Below are 16416 nucleotides of genomic sequence, written 5' to 3' on the forward strand. Positions count from 1 at the left end.
TCGGGAGGCTGAAACAGGAGAATGGCGTGAACCCAGGAGGCAGAGCTTGCAGTGAGCCGAGATTGCGCCACTGCACCCCAGCCTGGGTGACAGAGCGAGACTCCATCTCAAAAAAAAAAAAAAAAAAAAGATGGGCATCTGATCCAACACAGACAAATGCCATGCAAGCATAAAAGTTTTTTATGTTAAAACTTAGAAGCTCCTTTCTACTGGGGTTTATATCAGGAGAGTTACATTTCCTTCGTGTACAGAGAATAAACTCAATGTAGAGGAATAGGTAGAATTTGGAGAGGGACATTGATCACATTTTTGTTTTTTGTTTTCAGATGAAGTCTCACTCTGTTGCCCAGGCTGGAGTGCAGTGGCGTGATCTCAGATAACTGCAACCTCCGCCTCCTGGGTTCAAACAATTCTTGTGCCTCAGCCTCCTGAGTAGCTGGGATTATAGGCATGCGTATGTTTTGAAGAGACGGAATTTCACCAGATTGGCCAGGCTGGTCTTGAACTCCTGACCTCAAGTGATCTGCTCACCTTAGCCTCCCAAAGTGCTGAGATCACAGGCAGGAGTCACTGTGCCTGGCCCATAGACCAGATCTTGATGACAAGGTTTGAGTTTCAAAATTCAGCTGTGACTGAAGTTGTAATTACCCTTTCCAAAATCTTTTTCACTACTTACTCCAGTTTTATTTGGTTTATGTTACATACAACATAAAAGTATTAATACAAAAAGCAAAACTATTTGATTGTATGTGTAGATCCAGCTATTGGCTTTGTTCTTGAAAAAAAACTATGTGGAAAAATTATGTCTGGCATAAAGGAGACCAAAGACATTGCATTGGTACATATCTGCTAAAACAAAACAATATTTGTGGTGATAAAGAAGAGTAGATTACCTAAAACCATTAAGAATGTAAACTAGCCGGGTGCAATGGCTCATGCCTGTGATCCCAGCACTTTGGGAGTCTGAGGCAGGAGGATCGCCTGAGGTTGGGAGTTCGAGACCAGACCGACCAACATGGAGAAACCCTGTCTCTACTAAAAATACAAAAATTAGCCGGGCGTGGTGGCACACACCTGTAATCCCAGCTACTCGGGAGGCTGAGGCAGGAGAATTGCTTGAACCCCGGAGGTGGAGGTTGCAGTGAGCCGAGATTGCACCACTGCACTCCAGCCTGGGAAACGAGTGAAACCCCGTATCAAAAAAAAAAAAAAAAGAACGTAGACCAAACTGTCCTGTTAGAGACTAGAGTTCAGAGTAAATGTTTTTAGGACAACGACTGAGTAGATATTAGTAATATTATGGACAATGTGGTATAAGAGAGAAGACAGTATGGTTGGTGTTACATAATAAAAATTCTTAGTTGTTGGTCCTTGTTGCTCCTTCACTACTGAATACATTAAACTGCATTTAAGTGACAAACTTGGGTAAAAGTAGAGAATTGGAAATCAGTTGCACATATGTGTGTCAAACTTAAGGAAGTGAGTGAAGTCAGTTACAGTTAATGTCTAAAATGAAAAGAGAGCAACCTTAAGTACATAGGCCGGGTGTCGTGGCTCATGCCTGTAATCTCAGCACTTTGGGAGGCCGAGGCAGGTGGATAACTTGAGGTCAGGAGTTCAAGACCAGCCTGACCAACATGGTGAAACCCCATTTCTACTAAAAATACAAAAAATAGCTGGGCATTGTGGTGGGCGCCAGTAATCCCAGCTACTCAGGAGGTTGAGGCAGGAGAATGGCTTGAACCCGGGAGGCGGAGGTGGCAGTGACCCGAGATCACGCCACTGCACTCCAGCCTGGGCAACAAAATGAGACTCCTTCTTAAAAAAAAAAGAAAAATATCTATACTTGTTTAGTACACTTGTTTGCTTATACCCTCAGCAAAAGCCACGTAAACATCTTGAGCACTATTATTCATTCATATTTGATTCTTCAAAATGTGACATAATGCCTGGAGAATAAGTTTATATATATGTTTTGTTGCTTATTTTTGTGATTTTGTTTTTGTTTAGAAATGGGGTCTTACTCTGCAACCCAGACTGGAGTGCAGTAGTGTGATCCTAGCTCAATGCAGCCTCAGTCAAACTTCTGGGCTCAAATTCTCCCACCTCAGCTTCCCAAGTAGTTGGAACTACAGGCTCATGCCACCATGCTTGGCTAATTTTTTTTTTTTTTTTTCTAGAGATGGGGTCATGCTATGTTGCCTAGGCTGTACATCTGTTTAATAAATCAAAGAAGCACTAATTATTTAAATCATTTCATGGAGAGCCATATACGTTTGGAGAAAAACAAATTGTCAGTCACTTCTTTTCCTTCTAAACATGTCCCATCTGCAGAAACCAGAAGCCTCTTCCACAAGGATGAAAGCTATTTCTACTTTTAAGGGAACCTGGAAATCTCACATGAGTCTTCTGGGATGATTGCCTCTTGAGTCTTATCTTTGCTTTTTTTTTTTTTTTTTTTTTTTTGAGACGGAGTCTTGCTCTGTCACCCAGGCTGGAGTGCAGTGGCATGATCTCGGCTCACTGCAAGCTCTGCCTCCTGGGTTCATGCTATTCTCCTGCCTCAGCCTCTCTGAGTAGCTGGGACTACAGGCGCCCACCACCACGCCCGGCTAAGTTTTTATATTTTTAGTAGAGACGGGGTTTCACCATGTTAGCCAAGATGGTCTCGATCCCCTGACCTTGTGATCCGCCCGCCTCGGCCTCCCAAAGTGCTGGGATTACAGGCTTGAGCCACCACACCCGGCCTTATCTTTGCTTTTTTGTCTTTCACACTGTCACCATCTCCATTCTCAGCACATTAAGAACTGGGGGAAATGTGATGAAGCTTTATAAGTGAAGAGAGACTCTTTCTTTCTTAATTGATGTTTTCTCTCTTTTTCCTAGGGTGTGGATGGCGTCATAAAAAGGTATGTGTGGGAGGACAGAGATGGTCCTTTTGTGCAGTGAGGAGAGATTTATAGCCATTAGAATTGTCCTGGGTTTAATTAGAATAAAACATCTCCCAGGGCAGAAAAATTTCTGTATTGTTTTATCATAAATTTCTGGTCATAAATCAGCATTCGAATGTTCTATAACTATTAAGAATAGACCAGATTTGGCCAGGTGTGGTGGCTCAAGCCTATAATCCCAGCACTTTGGGACGCTGAGTCAGGAAGATGAGGAGTTTGAGACCAGCCTGGCCAACATGGCAAAACCCTGTCTCTATCAAAAAAAATACAAAAATTAGGGGGGGCGTGGTGGCACATGCCTGTAATCCCAGCTATTCAGGAGGCTGAGGCATGAGAATTGCTTGAATCTGGGAGGCAGAGGTTGCAGTGAGCTGAGACCGTGCCGCTGCACTCCAGTCTGGGCGACAAAGTGAGACTCTGTCTTAGAAAAATCAATAAAATTAAATAAAATTAAAAAAAAAAAAAGGAATAGACCAGATTCTATGGTAGAAAATTTGGGTGGTGGAGACTCAGAGTGTGGGTCAGTAGTGGTTTCAGGGATAAGGTGTTGCAGTGTCGGACCCCTGTGCCATCACCATTTTATTACCTACATCTAGTTCTGTTTCTGTATTTAATAGGTACTTGATTTATTTTGGATGGGCCATATTTTCTTTTTCTCTCATATACCCCGAATTGTCCATTGGGACAATTCCCACATGTTTATATTTTCCTCCTGGAAAAAGACCAGTTCCTCTTCATTTATATTTAGATTTCCAAAATCAAATGTTTATTTCCGGAATAATATTTCAAAATAATATTCTGGATTATATGTGGTCATGGTACAAAGAATTGATCCACCTCAGTTGCGTTCTTTAGAGGAGCATAAAAAGGTGCTATTCTTGTGTCTAAAATCACACACCTCGCACACCTACGTGGTGGTATCAAGTTCTTTCTAACCACATGAAATTCAGGCCAGTAATAGTTTAGTGCACATAATTTCTCATTTGCCAAGTGTTTGTAATTTTTCCCAGAAATCTGAAACCTTAGATGTTATCTGAGTACCTCCCTGCTGGGAATAGCTTTGAAGGTCTTAGGCCTCTCCAAACAGGATTCCTCTCTTGATATGTCTCAAACACCCAGGAGCCAGGTTCTGCAACCTCACTTTCTAATCATCTCCCTGGGAACTCCACATACATAGCGATGGTTTCCACCCATTAAATGTTAGGGTTTCTTTTGTAAGGCACCAAAGTTTTGTTTTGTTTTAAAATCCTTTTTTTTTTTTTTATGTCCTATGAGTTTAAGAATGTAGACAGGCGGCCGGGCGTGGTGGCTCACGCTTGTAATCCCAGCACTTTGGGAGGCCAAGGCGGGCAGATCACGAGGTCAGGAGATTGAGACCACAGTGAAACCCCGTCTCTACTAAAAATACAAAAAATTAGCCGGGCGTGGTGGCGGGCGCCTGTAGTCCCAGCTACTCGGAGACGCTGAGGCAGGAGAATGGCGTGAACCTGGGAGGCGGAGCTTGCAGTGAGCCGAGACTGCGCCACTGCACTCCAGCCTGGGCGACAGAGCGAGACTCCGTCTCAAAAAAAAAAAAAAAAAAAAAGAATGTAGACAGGGAGAGGTTAATTATTTCATTTTAGAAGGAAGAAACTGTGCTTCTGAGAGGTTGAGATCTTCCCACATTCTCACAGAAAGTGAGTGGGAAGGCAAACATGAGAACATTTTGTTTGCCTCCAGGGTCAAGAGTTTGCACTCTCCCTTCTCAGGATCCCCAAGAAGAGAGTTCAAGTGCATCAATGGGCTGAAATGATAGGAAGTCAGGGGTGTTCCAGGGACACAAGGTCAAAGGTTTGGAAGTATTTTTTTTTTTTTTTTTAATTCTTAGGATGAAGAACGTGACCTTGAAGAAGCCAGAAACTTTTCCAAAAAATCGAAGGAGAGTGTTTCGAGCTGCTGATCTGAAAGTAATGCTAGAAGTGTTGAGAGGTGAGGAGAGCTAGATCAACAACAGGCTTACGGAATTCAAGTGGTGTCAGGGTGCTAAATAGGGAAGAGGGTGCAGTTTCCAAATATGGATAGAGGGGATAGGGGAGGATGGATATTGTCTGCTGCTGATGGGATTGTATTTAATGGGAAATGGCTAGGTGGCTGTTTCATCTCGTCATTCAGCAATTTACTGCCCTACCATAGGGCATACCTACTCTTTCCCTAATCTGGAGAGAAAATGAATTTCAGTGCTGACTCCTTTGTTTGTATTCAATATTGTGCATTTTTATCATTTCAGAGCTGAGAGATGTCCGACGCTACTGGGGTAAGGAGAAGTCACATTATCATAAGCCACCCAGCGGCTTATCAGCTTATCATTATTATTACCTTTATCTTTTAGATTTTATGTTCTCTATTAGGTCTCACGTTTTAAGATTTATGATTCTCCTTCCAACACACATAACTTACCCCTCCTTATAACTTCTAAACAAGGTTCCTCCCAGTTTTCTCTCAAGTCTTTATCAAGATTTCTCTCATATCACAAATAAAGTTACATTATATTCCTTAGCTGACCTGTTAATTTTTCTACAGTTGATGTGACAGTGGCTCCAAACAACATTTCATATGCTGTCATTTCTGAAGATATGAGACAAGTGAGCTCTCCGGAACCACAGATAATATTTGAGGCACAAGGGACAATATCTCAGACATTTGTGAATTTCAATTATTGTACTGGCATCCTGGGCTCTCAAAGTATCACATCAGGGAAACATTACTGGGAGGTAGACGTGTCCAAGAAAAGTGCTTGGATCCTGGGGGTATGTGCTGGCTTGCAACCTGATGCAATGTATAATATTGAACAAAATGAAAATTATCAACCTAAATATGGCTACTGGGTTATAGGGTTAGAGGAAGGAGTTAAATGTAATGCTTTCCAGGATGGTTCCATCCATACTCCTTCTGCTCCTTTCATTGTGCCCCTCTCTGTGAATATTTGTCCTGATCGTGTTGGAGTTTTCCTAGACTATGAGGCTTGCACTGTCTCATTCTTCAATATCACAGACCATGGATTTCTCATCTATAAGTTTTCTCACTGTTCTTTTTCTCAGCCTGTATTTCCATATTTAAATCCTAGAAAATGTACAGTCCCCATGACTCTGTGCTCACCAAGCTCTTGAACCTTCTTACACACTCAGCCCCTTCTGTACAGCACCTCTTGTCCAGGTGCATCTCATACACCTGAACTCATTTGCATCATTTTAACCATCTTTTCCTTGCTGTCTCCCTTCTTTCTATTTGAACATCCTTCACTCATCAGTAAAATGTAATTGCCTTGTGCCATATTCTCCCCAATATTTTATTGACATTTGATAGCAATTTTTTTCATCATTTTCCATACTCCTAAGGAAAACTGACCTATACCTCATAAAATGAGACCACTATTTAGGTATTACTTCCGCCAAATATTTATCACCCAATTGCCTCTGACACTAAGAAGATGAAGTTTTTCAACAGCCTTTCTATATCATCATGTGATAGTTGCTCACCAATGAATGAGTCCTTAGCCCTGTGTCAGTTTACCCTCGATGCCCTTGTGAGTTAAAGAGAAAATATCATAAATGGTATACTCTTAAGTGTAGAGGTTTTGTATCTAGAGGATCTGAGTTCAACTCCTGTCTCTCCATATACTAGCAGTGTAACTGTGAATAACATACTTAAATGGCTGTGCTTATTTTATTTTATTTTATTTTTGAGATGGAGTTTTGCTCTTGTTCCCCAGGCTGGAGTGCAATGGCACGATCTCGGCTCACTGCAACCTCCACCTCTCAGATTCAAGCAATTCTCCTGCCTCAGCCTTCCAAGTAGCTGGGATTACAGGCGCCCACCACCACCCCCGGCTAAATTTGTATTTTTAGTAGAGACGGGGTTTCCCCATGTTGGTTAGGCTCCTCTAGAACTCCTGACCTCAGGTGATCCACCTGCCTCGGCCTCCCAAAGTGCTGGGATTACAGGCATGAGCCACCGTGCCCAGCCTGTGCTTATTTTCTTAAAATAATTTTTGTATTAAAAACTTCACATTAAATAAGTGCTAATGTTTTATTGCATAGTAGGGTGACTAGAGTTAACAATAACCTATTGCATATATTTTGAAGTAGCTAGAAGACAGGATTTTGAAAGTTCTCAACACAAAGAAATGACACATATTTGAGGTGATGGATATGCTAATTATCCTGGTTTGGTTATTACACAACGTATACATGTATCAAAACATCACACTGTACCACATAAATATGTACATTTATTATTTGTCAATTAAAAGCAAAATAAAACAAAAAACCTTCGTCTAATACTTTGGATCATTGTGAGAAAATAAATTCCCGAAGTATGAAGCATCTATCTAAGTGTCTCGATCTAATAAGTGTTTGTTCACAAATTACTGAAAAACATAAACTCTGTTAATGTCTCATGGAACAGGTTGTGCCTTCAGGGAAACTAGGATTGGATTTACTAAATTCTCATTTTTTAGATCTCAGATACTACAAATGACTTCAATTCTGCCTTCTATATATAATACACACATATATTTAGGATTTTATTGTAATTCTAGTGTTGCTACATATTAGTCTTTATCAAACAAACTGAATTATGTGGGAATCAGTTTATTAATTATAAAAAATTATAATAAAATTAGCTGATGTAGTTTTTTAAAAGTTAAAGAGTTTTTTAAATAACTTCACTCATTTCTAGCACGTAAGTGGTAATCTATTATGGCGTTAGGTTTTTTGTTTGTTTGGAGACAGGGTTTGTCTCTGTCACCCAAGCTGGAGTGCAATGGCACGATCTCGGCTCACTGCAACCTCCACCTCCAGAGTTCATCCTCCCATCTCAGTCTCCTGAGTAGCTGGGACTATAGGCACGCACCACCACGCCCAGGTTATTTTTTGTATTTTTGGTAGAGACGGGGTTTCACTATGTTGCCCAGGCTGGTCCCGAACCCCTGGCTCAAGTGATCTGCCCACTTTACCTCCCAAAGTGCCAGGATTATAGGTGTGAGCCACCATGCCCGGCCTCATTATGGTGTCTATTAATTTTTGGTTCCCTCTCACTGTGACTGAAAGCAATAATTTTTGACAATATGTAATAGTTTATTTTCAAAATTATCTTTCTCCCTTCGTTTTAAGAAATATAACTAAATTAAAAACAGATTTTTCTTGTAGAAAGTTTTAAAATAAGTGTTTATAAATGGGAAAAAAATTTGTTTTTAATTTCATAGCTGCCTAGTCTTAAGTTGTTTTAAGTATTTCTGAGTACTCTAATTTCACTGTAAATTTTTCCTGTTCGCCAAGTAGTAAAAATGTATTTTGCACAGTGATGCAGATAAAGTCAGAAGTACATGTGGCATTTCTCAACAATGGTATCGCTAAGTGAATTGTGAGCCCAGGTTAGCCTCACTCTTTTCATTAAGGTAACAAAGGCATGGCAATTTTCATAAATGACAAAAAAATACTTGTTCTCCTTGTTCAGTGAGAATTATTTTTGCAGCGGATGTTTATGAAGGGCATGGTAGGATCCCTATGTCTATTGGCATTTCTATTTCCAACTCTTTCCCCAAGTTTTGAGCTGAAGTTGTTTGTTTAATGGGCTGCTTCATCAAATAGTCTCTGTTCTTGACCCTGCTTGGTAACAGAAATTTTAAGTTCTCTATCTCTGTGGTAACTTTAGTCAGCGAAGGGATTCCAAGGGGAATATTTTCAGTAACTGTGTATGTGTGTGTACACACCTCTACCTCAGCACCATCCAGGGAAACCAAGGAGGTTGATGCTATAAATTTTCCCTTTTACCTCTGCTTTCCTGTCACCCAATGCTATGAAGATTGAGGCTTTCACTCACTGGGAACAGTCTGGACTAGCTTGAATTATTGACAAGTGACTCTCCAGGGACATTAATGCCTTTTCAGTTCCTGGAAAGCCAAGTCCCACAGCTCAGGATGAAGTACCCAGTTACACAACAATAAAGACCTGAATTTGTATATACAATACAACAGAAAAGATCTGCATACTAAAGGATTTTTTTAAACAGATGCTCCTGGCCCTAGTAATGAATCTCTCAGCTGAAAAGAATATGAAGCTTACGAATTGCTCTGAGCTATACTCCGTCTTCTCAGTAAAAGGCTGAAGAAGGCAACCTGTGCTCAAAAAGGCTAATGGGCATCAACTGTGGATTTTCTCTCTGCCTACATATCAGTTCTAGGATGTTCCCTCCCCATTGTGTCCGGAATTGGTGGGTTCTTGGTCTCACTGACTTCAAGAATGAAGCCGCGGACCCTCGCAGTGAGTGTTACAGCTCTTAAGGCAGCGGGTCTGGAGTTGTTCGTTCCTCCCCGTGGGCTCGTTGTCTCGCTGGCTTCAGGAGTGAAGCTGCAGACCTTCGCAGTGAGTGTTACAGCTCTTAAGGCAGAGCGTCTGGAGTTGTTTGTTCCTCCCAGTGGGCTCGTTGTCTCGCTGGCTTCAGGAGTGAAGCTGCAGACCTTCATGGTGAGTGTTACAGCTCTTAAGGCAGAGCGTCTGGAGTTGTTCGTTCCTCCCGGTGGGCTCGTGGTCTCGCTGGCTTCAGGAGTGAAGCTGCAGACCTTTGCGGTGAGTGTTACAGCTCTTAAAGCAGCATTGAACCAAAGTGAGCAGTAGCAAGACTCATTGCAAAGAGCGAAAGAACAAAGTTTCCACGGTGTGGAAGGGGACCCAAGCGGTTGCCACTGCTGGCTCCGGCAGCCTGCTTTTATTCTCTTATCTGGCCCCACCCACGTCCTGCTGATTGGTAGAGCCGAGTGGTCTGTTTTGACAGGGCGCTGACTGGTGCGTTTAGGATCCCTGAGCTAGACACAAAGGTTCTCCATGTCCCCACTAGATTAACTAGATACAGAGTGTGGACACAAAGGTTCTCCAAGGCCCCACCAGAGTAGCTAGATACAGAGTGTCGACTGGTGCATTCACAAACCCTGAGCTAGACACAGGGTGCTGATTGGTGTGTTTACAAACCTTGAGCTAGATACAGAGTGCCGACTGGTGTATTTACAATCCCTTAGCTAGACATAAAGGTTCTCCAAGGCCCCACCAGAGTAGCTAGATACAGAGTGTCGATTGGTGCATTCACAGCGCCTGAGCTAGACACAGGGTGCTGATTGGTGTATTTACAATCCCTGAGCTAGACATAAAGGTTCTCCACATCTCCACCAGACTCAGGAGCCCAGCTGGCTTCACCCAGTGGATCCTGCACTGGGGCTGCAGGTGGAGCTGCCCGCCAGTCCCGCGCCGTGTGCTCGCACTCCTCAGCCCTTGGGTCGTCGATGGGACTGGGCACCGTGGAGCAGGGGGTGGCGCTCGTCGGGGAGGCTTGGGCTGCGCAGGAGCCCACGGAGGGGGTGGGAGGCTCAGGCATGGCGGGCTGCAGGTCCCGAGCCCTGCCCCGCAGGAAGGCAACTAAGGCCCAGTGAGAAATTGAGCGCAGCGCCGGTGGGCTGGCACTGCTGGGGGACCCAGTACACCCTCTGCAGCTGCTGGCCTGGGTGCTAAGCCCCTCATTGCCCGGGGCCGGCAGGGCTGGCCGGCTGCTCTGTGTGAGTGCGGGGCCCGCCAAGCCCACGCCCACCCAGAACTCTAGCTGGCACGCAAGCGCCGCGCGCAGCCCCGGTTCCTGCTCACGCCTCTCCCTCCACACCTCCCTGCAAGCTGAGGGAGCCTTGGCCAGCCCAGAAAGGGGCTCCCACAGTGCAGTGGTGGGCTGAAGGGCTCCTCAGGTGCTGCTGAAGTGGGAGCCCAGGCAGAGGAGGCGCTGAGAGCGAGCTAGGGCCGTGAGGACTGCCAGCACGCTGTCACCTCTCACCATCACTTCTGAACCTCTGAGTAACAATTATGTCGTCTAATATTCTGAGACCTCAGGTCTATGCTGGGCCATTAATTAGGCATATCTGGCTAGAATTTTGGTACAATCTGGGGAGAAGCACAGAGAAAAGAGGTTGTAAAAAACAGGGATTGCTTGAAGACTGTTCTACAGGACACTAAGTAAAGAATGGGAGCAGGCCTTAAGCAGAAACCAGTGGGAGGACAAAGATAATACAAAGAAGCAGAATGAGAGTTCTCAGGGGCTAAAGAGAAGGTGCCCTGATGAAGAGCCAATTCTAAGATTCAAAGGGAGAGAAAAGTAAAAGAACGTTTATAGGATGTGTTGGAGGGATGGGATGGAATAAGCATCGGGCAGAGGAGAGTTCTTTGGAAAAGAGATCTTTTTGGTTTTTTCCTTTGGACATTGCAACCAATACTTCTACTTGATGCTATACTTGTCACATGGCAACAATTATGTTCTGCGCTCCTTGATCCTCTTCAGTATCAATAAGATACATAAATTAAATCTCATAATATGCCTAAACATATATCTCATCTTAATAATATCTTTGTATTAACCACCATACTCCAACACCACCATTATTTTCTTTCTGAATTATGTGGCAGTGTAAAACGTTACAACCACACTGAAAAAAAAATCCAGCAGTTTGGTAGAGAAAGAAAGCATAAAATCGAGCAATTTAACATATAGTTAAAGATTGTCTAGAGTGAGCAAAACTGAGGTTCTATTTCCATTAATGAAGGTATATATTCTAATAAAACTGCATGCCCTCACCCACAGATCCAACATTAGAAACCTTGGACAAAATGTAAAAATCAAGTAAACCTGAAGGCACTAGAAAGTGACAAGCAATCAGAATATTCAGGGTAATAGACACTTAGAAAAAGACAACAGTATTGGGGGAGTTTCCTGTTCTGTGGCTTTTCACTTAAAGGCAGACCTCAATTGTTACTGGGTAGAACACTAAAAACTCAGTTAACAATATACATACTTGTTGCTTTGAAAAACAAGAATGAGCCGGATGCAGTGGCTTACACTCGTAATCCCAGCACTTTGGGAGGCTGAGGTGGGCAGATCACAAGGTCAGGATTTCAAGACCAGCCAGGCCAATATGGTGAAACCCTGTCTCTACTAAAAACACAAAAATTACCTGGGCGTGGTGGCAGGCACCTGTAGTCCGAGCTACTCAGAAGGCTGAGGCGGGAGAATCACTTGAACCCAGGAGGCGGAGGTTGCAGTGAGCCGAGATCTCGCCACTGCACTTCAGCCTGGGCGACAGAGCGAGACTAAGTTTCAAAAAAAAAAAAGAAGAATGATTTGTGCCTGCCATAGCAACTAGAAAATGATGGTAGAGTACCTGTAAAGAAGAGATATAGAGGAATAAATACCAAATTGTATAAACTCTGATCAAGTCTCTACATGTTTGAGACAGATGTGAAGCAGCCCAAAATAGGCTATAGGAACTACAAAAAGATTTCAGCTGCTGTATGTAGCAGGGAAAAATTAAGAATTTAATTTCAATCAAATTAACTACCTAAAAAAAAAAAAAAAAGGCTTCAGAGAATTACACAGAATCCAGAACAGGAGCTTACAAAACAATAAACCCTGGGGATGGTAATGTTTCAGTATGTTCTATGGTCTGTACCATCTAGGCACTCGGTCACTACAGTTTTATTCTTAGTGCAGTTTACTACAGCAAGAATATTTGAATTAAAAGAATATGAATTACAGTTATACATTCTACAGCTTTGAATATACAGTGCTCTACCTGAGTACTTAGAATTTCCATGCAATTCTATAATTATTAGTTGAAGTTATCTTATACCTAAGCTCTAAGCATGTAGAATAATGACCCAGAACAACTTGGCACCTAGCATCTTGAAATGCAATCTGATGGGGAAGACACTCAGTTACAAAGCTCTGCAAATTTGGGCTGACAAAATGAGTTATTAGTGAAATGAGAAAAGTTCCCTTGTCCCCCTGGCAGGGCGTGCGACGGGGAATGGCTCGCTTCAGTGCCCCGCTGCTCAAACCTCTAGGGGAGAATACAGACGGGCAGGTTGTGGGGCTCCAACCCCACAGCAGCCTCTAGGGGTGAGTGTTGACAGCTCCTGTGGGCCCCGTGGACGTGTGTTACACTGTACTCTTTTTTTTTTATACTTTAAGTTCTAGGGTACATGTGCACAATGTGTAGGTTTGTTACCTATGTATACCCGTGCCGTGTTGGTTTGGTGCACCCATTAATTCGTCATTTACATTAGTTATTTCTCCTAATGCTATCCCTCCCCCAGACCCCCACCCTACCACAGGCCTCAGTGTGTGATGTTCCCTGCCGTGTCCAAGTGTTCTCATTGTTCAGTTCCCACCTACAAGTGAGAACATGCGGTGTTTGGTTTTCTGTCCTTGTGATAGTTTGCTGAGAATGATGGTTTCCAGCTTCATCCATGTCCCTGCAAAGGACATGAACTTATCCATTTTTGTAGCTGCATAGTATTCCATGGTGTATAGTGCCACATTTGACCCAGCGATCCCATTACTGGGTATGTGCCCAAAGGATTATAAATCATGCTACTATAAAGACACATGCACACATTGTACTCTTTCTAACAAAACTGCATGTCCTCACCCATAGATCAACATTAGAAACCTTGGACAAAATGTGAAAATCAAGTAAACCTGAAGTCACTAGAAAGTGACAAAATCAGTCAGAATATTCAGGGTAATAGACACTTAGAAAAATATAACAGTATTGGAGGAGTTTCCTCTTTGCTGCCTGCAGGTGGCTTGTGTTTATCTGCTTAGAACCTCTGCCTTATTGCAAGGACACAGGGCTTTCTGTATCCCAGGTTCTTGCCTTAATGTATCAGAAAAATTGGATCACACGTGGGCTTAGAGAATGAGGGCAAAGTTTTTTATCGAGTGGTAGTAGCTCTCAGCGAGGTGGATGAAGAGGCCAGAAGGGAGATGGAGTAGGAAGGTGGATTTCCCTGGAGTTGGGGGGCCCAGCAGCCAGGCTCTCCTACGACAGCCCTGACCAATCTCTGCATCATTCCATCGGTCGCTGGCCTTCCAGCATGTGCTGGTGCCTGTTGGTGTGTTCTTCTACCAATTTGCCACTCTTGACATCCAGTTGCTTGTGTCTCTTCCCGCTATAAGCACAGGATGGAGGCATGGCAGGCCAGGGTGATCTTGGAAAATGCAACATTTGGGCACAAAACCAGAAATTCCTGTCCTCGCCTAAGTCTGTGGGCCCAGGCCCCGGGGTGGAACCTTTGTCAGGGACTGTGCCTTTCTCTTTTCAGCACTTCCCTGCACCCCTCTCGTATAATTAGCAGCTGTCACTCTGAATGGGAAAAATAAACTTATTTTTATAAATAAAAGGATTTTGCCAGACATGGTGGCTCAGGCCTGTAATCCCAGCACTTTGGGAGGCCGAAGCTCTCAGATCACTTGAGGTCAGGAGTTAGAGACCAGCCTGGCCAACATGGTGAAACCCCATCTCTACTAAAAATACAAAAATTTGCCGAGCATGGTGGTGCAGGCCTGTAGTCCCAGCTATTCCGGAATATAATGTAATATAATATAATATAATATTATATTATATTATAATATTATATTATAATATAATATAATATAATATAATATACATAATATAATATTTTTATATTATATAATATATATTTATTGTATATAATAATATAAATATTATATTATATATTATATGTTATAAATAAAAATATTATATTTTATTTTATATATAATATATATTACATAATATTTTATATGATATTTATATAATATTTTATATTATAAATTATAAAATATAATATATTTATATTTTATATATTTACTTATATTATAAAATAAAAATTATAAAATATAATTTATATATTATATTTTTATAATATTTTATATATTATAATATAATATATAAATGCATTATATATATAAATATTATATATATATACACTTTAAGTTCTGGGATACATGTGTAGAACGTGCAGGTTTGTTACACAGGTATACACGTGCCATGGTGGTTTGCTGCACCCATTAACTTGTCATCTAAATTAGGTATTTATCCTAATGCTATCCCTTCCCTAGTCCCCCACCCATCGAAGGCCCTGGTGTGTGATGTTCCCCTCTCTGTGTCCATGTGTTCTCATTGTTCAACTCCCACTTATAAGTGAGAACATGCAGTGTTTGGTTTTCTGTTCCTGTGTTAGTTTGCTCAGAATGATGGTTTCCAGCTTCATCCATGTCCCTGCAAAGGACATGAACTCATCCTTTTTTGTAGCTGCATAGTATTCCATGAGGTATATGTGCCACATTTTCTTTATCCAGTCTATCATTGATAGGCATTTGGGTTGGTTCCAAATCTTTGCTATTGTGAATAGTGCTGCAATAAACATATGTGTGCATGTGTCTTTGTAGTAGAATGATTTCTAATCCTTTGAGTATATACCCAGTAATGGGATTACTGGGTCAAATGGTATTTCTGGTTCTAGATACCTGAGGAATCGCCACACTGACTTCCACAATGGTGAAACCAACTTATACTCCCACCTACAGTGTAAAAGTGTTCCTACTTCTCCACACCTTCTCCAGCATCTGTTGTTTCCTGACTTTTTAATGATCGCCATTCTAAATGGAGTGAGATGGTATCTCATTGTGGTTTTGATTTGCATTTCTCTAGTGACCAGTGATGATGAGCTTTTTTTTCAAATGTTTGTTGGCCGCATAAATGTCTTCTTTTAAGAAGTGCCTGTTCATGGCCTGGCATGGTGGCTCACGCCTATAATCCCAGTACTTTGGGAGGCCGAGGTGGGCGGATCACCTGAGGTTGGAAGTTGGAGACCAGCCTGACCAACATGGAGAAACTCCATCTCTACTAAAAATACAAAACTAGCCGGGCATGGTGGTGCATGCCTGTAATCCCAGCTACTTGGAAGGCTGAGGCAGGAAGAATTGCTTGAACCTGGGAGGTGGAGGTTGCAATAAGCCAAGATCACACCACTGCACTCCAGCATGGGCAACAAGAGCAAAACTCTGTCTCAAAAAAAAAAAAAAAAAAAAGTGTCTGTTCATATCTTTCACTCACTTTTTGATGGGGTTGTTTGTTTTTTTCTTGTAAATTTGTGTAAGTTTTTTGTAGATTCTGGATATTAGCCTTTTGTCAGACGGATAGATTGCAAAAATGTTCTCATTCTGTAGGTTGCCTGTTCACTCTGATGATAGTTTCTTTTGCTGTGCAGAAACTCTTTTGTTTAATTAGATCCCATTTGTCAGTTTTGGCTTTTGTTGCCATTGCTTTTGGTGTTTTAGTCATGAAGTCTTTGCCCATGCCTATGTCCTGAATGGTATTGCCTAGGCTTTCTTCTAGGATTTTTATGGTTTTAGGTCTTACGTTTAAGTCTTTAATCCATCTTGAGTTAATTTTTGTATAAGGTGTAAGGAAGGGGTCCAGTTTCAGTTTTCTGCATATGGCTAGCCAGTTTTCCCAACACCATTTATTAAAGAGAGAATCCTTTCTCCATTGCTTTTGTCAGGTTTGTCAAAGATCAGATGGTTGTAGATGTGTGGCATTATTTCTGAGGCC

The 16416-nt window shown here is 42.1% G+C and overlaps 1 protein-coding gene across 30 annotated transcripts in view; it reads left to right on the top strand.

The window, feature by feature from the left end:
* TRIM5 (tripartite motif containing 5) overlaps positions 1 to 16416 on the top strand; it is a 46696-nt gene that overhangs the window by 26112 nt on the left and 4168 nt on the right. For 22 of the 30 annotated variants that reach the window (XM_063641196.1, XM_063641204.1, XM_063641200.1 and 19 more), the window contains 4 exons: positions 2887 to 2909; positions 4819 to 4919; positions 5218 to 5244; positions 5511 to 7256. In XM_063641196.1, the coding sequence (XP_063497266.1) occupies positions 2887 to 2909; positions 4819 to 4919; positions 5218 to 5244; positions 5511 to 6097 (738 nt within the window). In that variant the 3' untranslated portion in view covers positions 6098 to 7256. Of the gene's footprint in view, positions 1 to 2886; positions 2910 to 4818; positions 4920 to 5217; positions 5487 to 5510; positions 7257 to 15020; positions 15043 to 16416 lie in introns of those variants that run through there. The other 8 variants (XM_063641211.1, XM_055282683.2, XM_063641210.1 and 5 more) reach the window with 5 other exon arrangements.

Source organism: Symphalangus syndactylus, chromosome 6 (assembly GCF_028878055.3).
Source record: "Symphalangus syndactylus isolate Jambi chromosome 6, NHGRI_mSymSyn1-v2.1_pri, whole genome shotgun sequence".
Lineage (NCBI taxonomy): Eukaryota > Metazoa > Chordata > Mammalia > Primates > Hylobatidae > Symphalangus > Symphalangus syndactylus.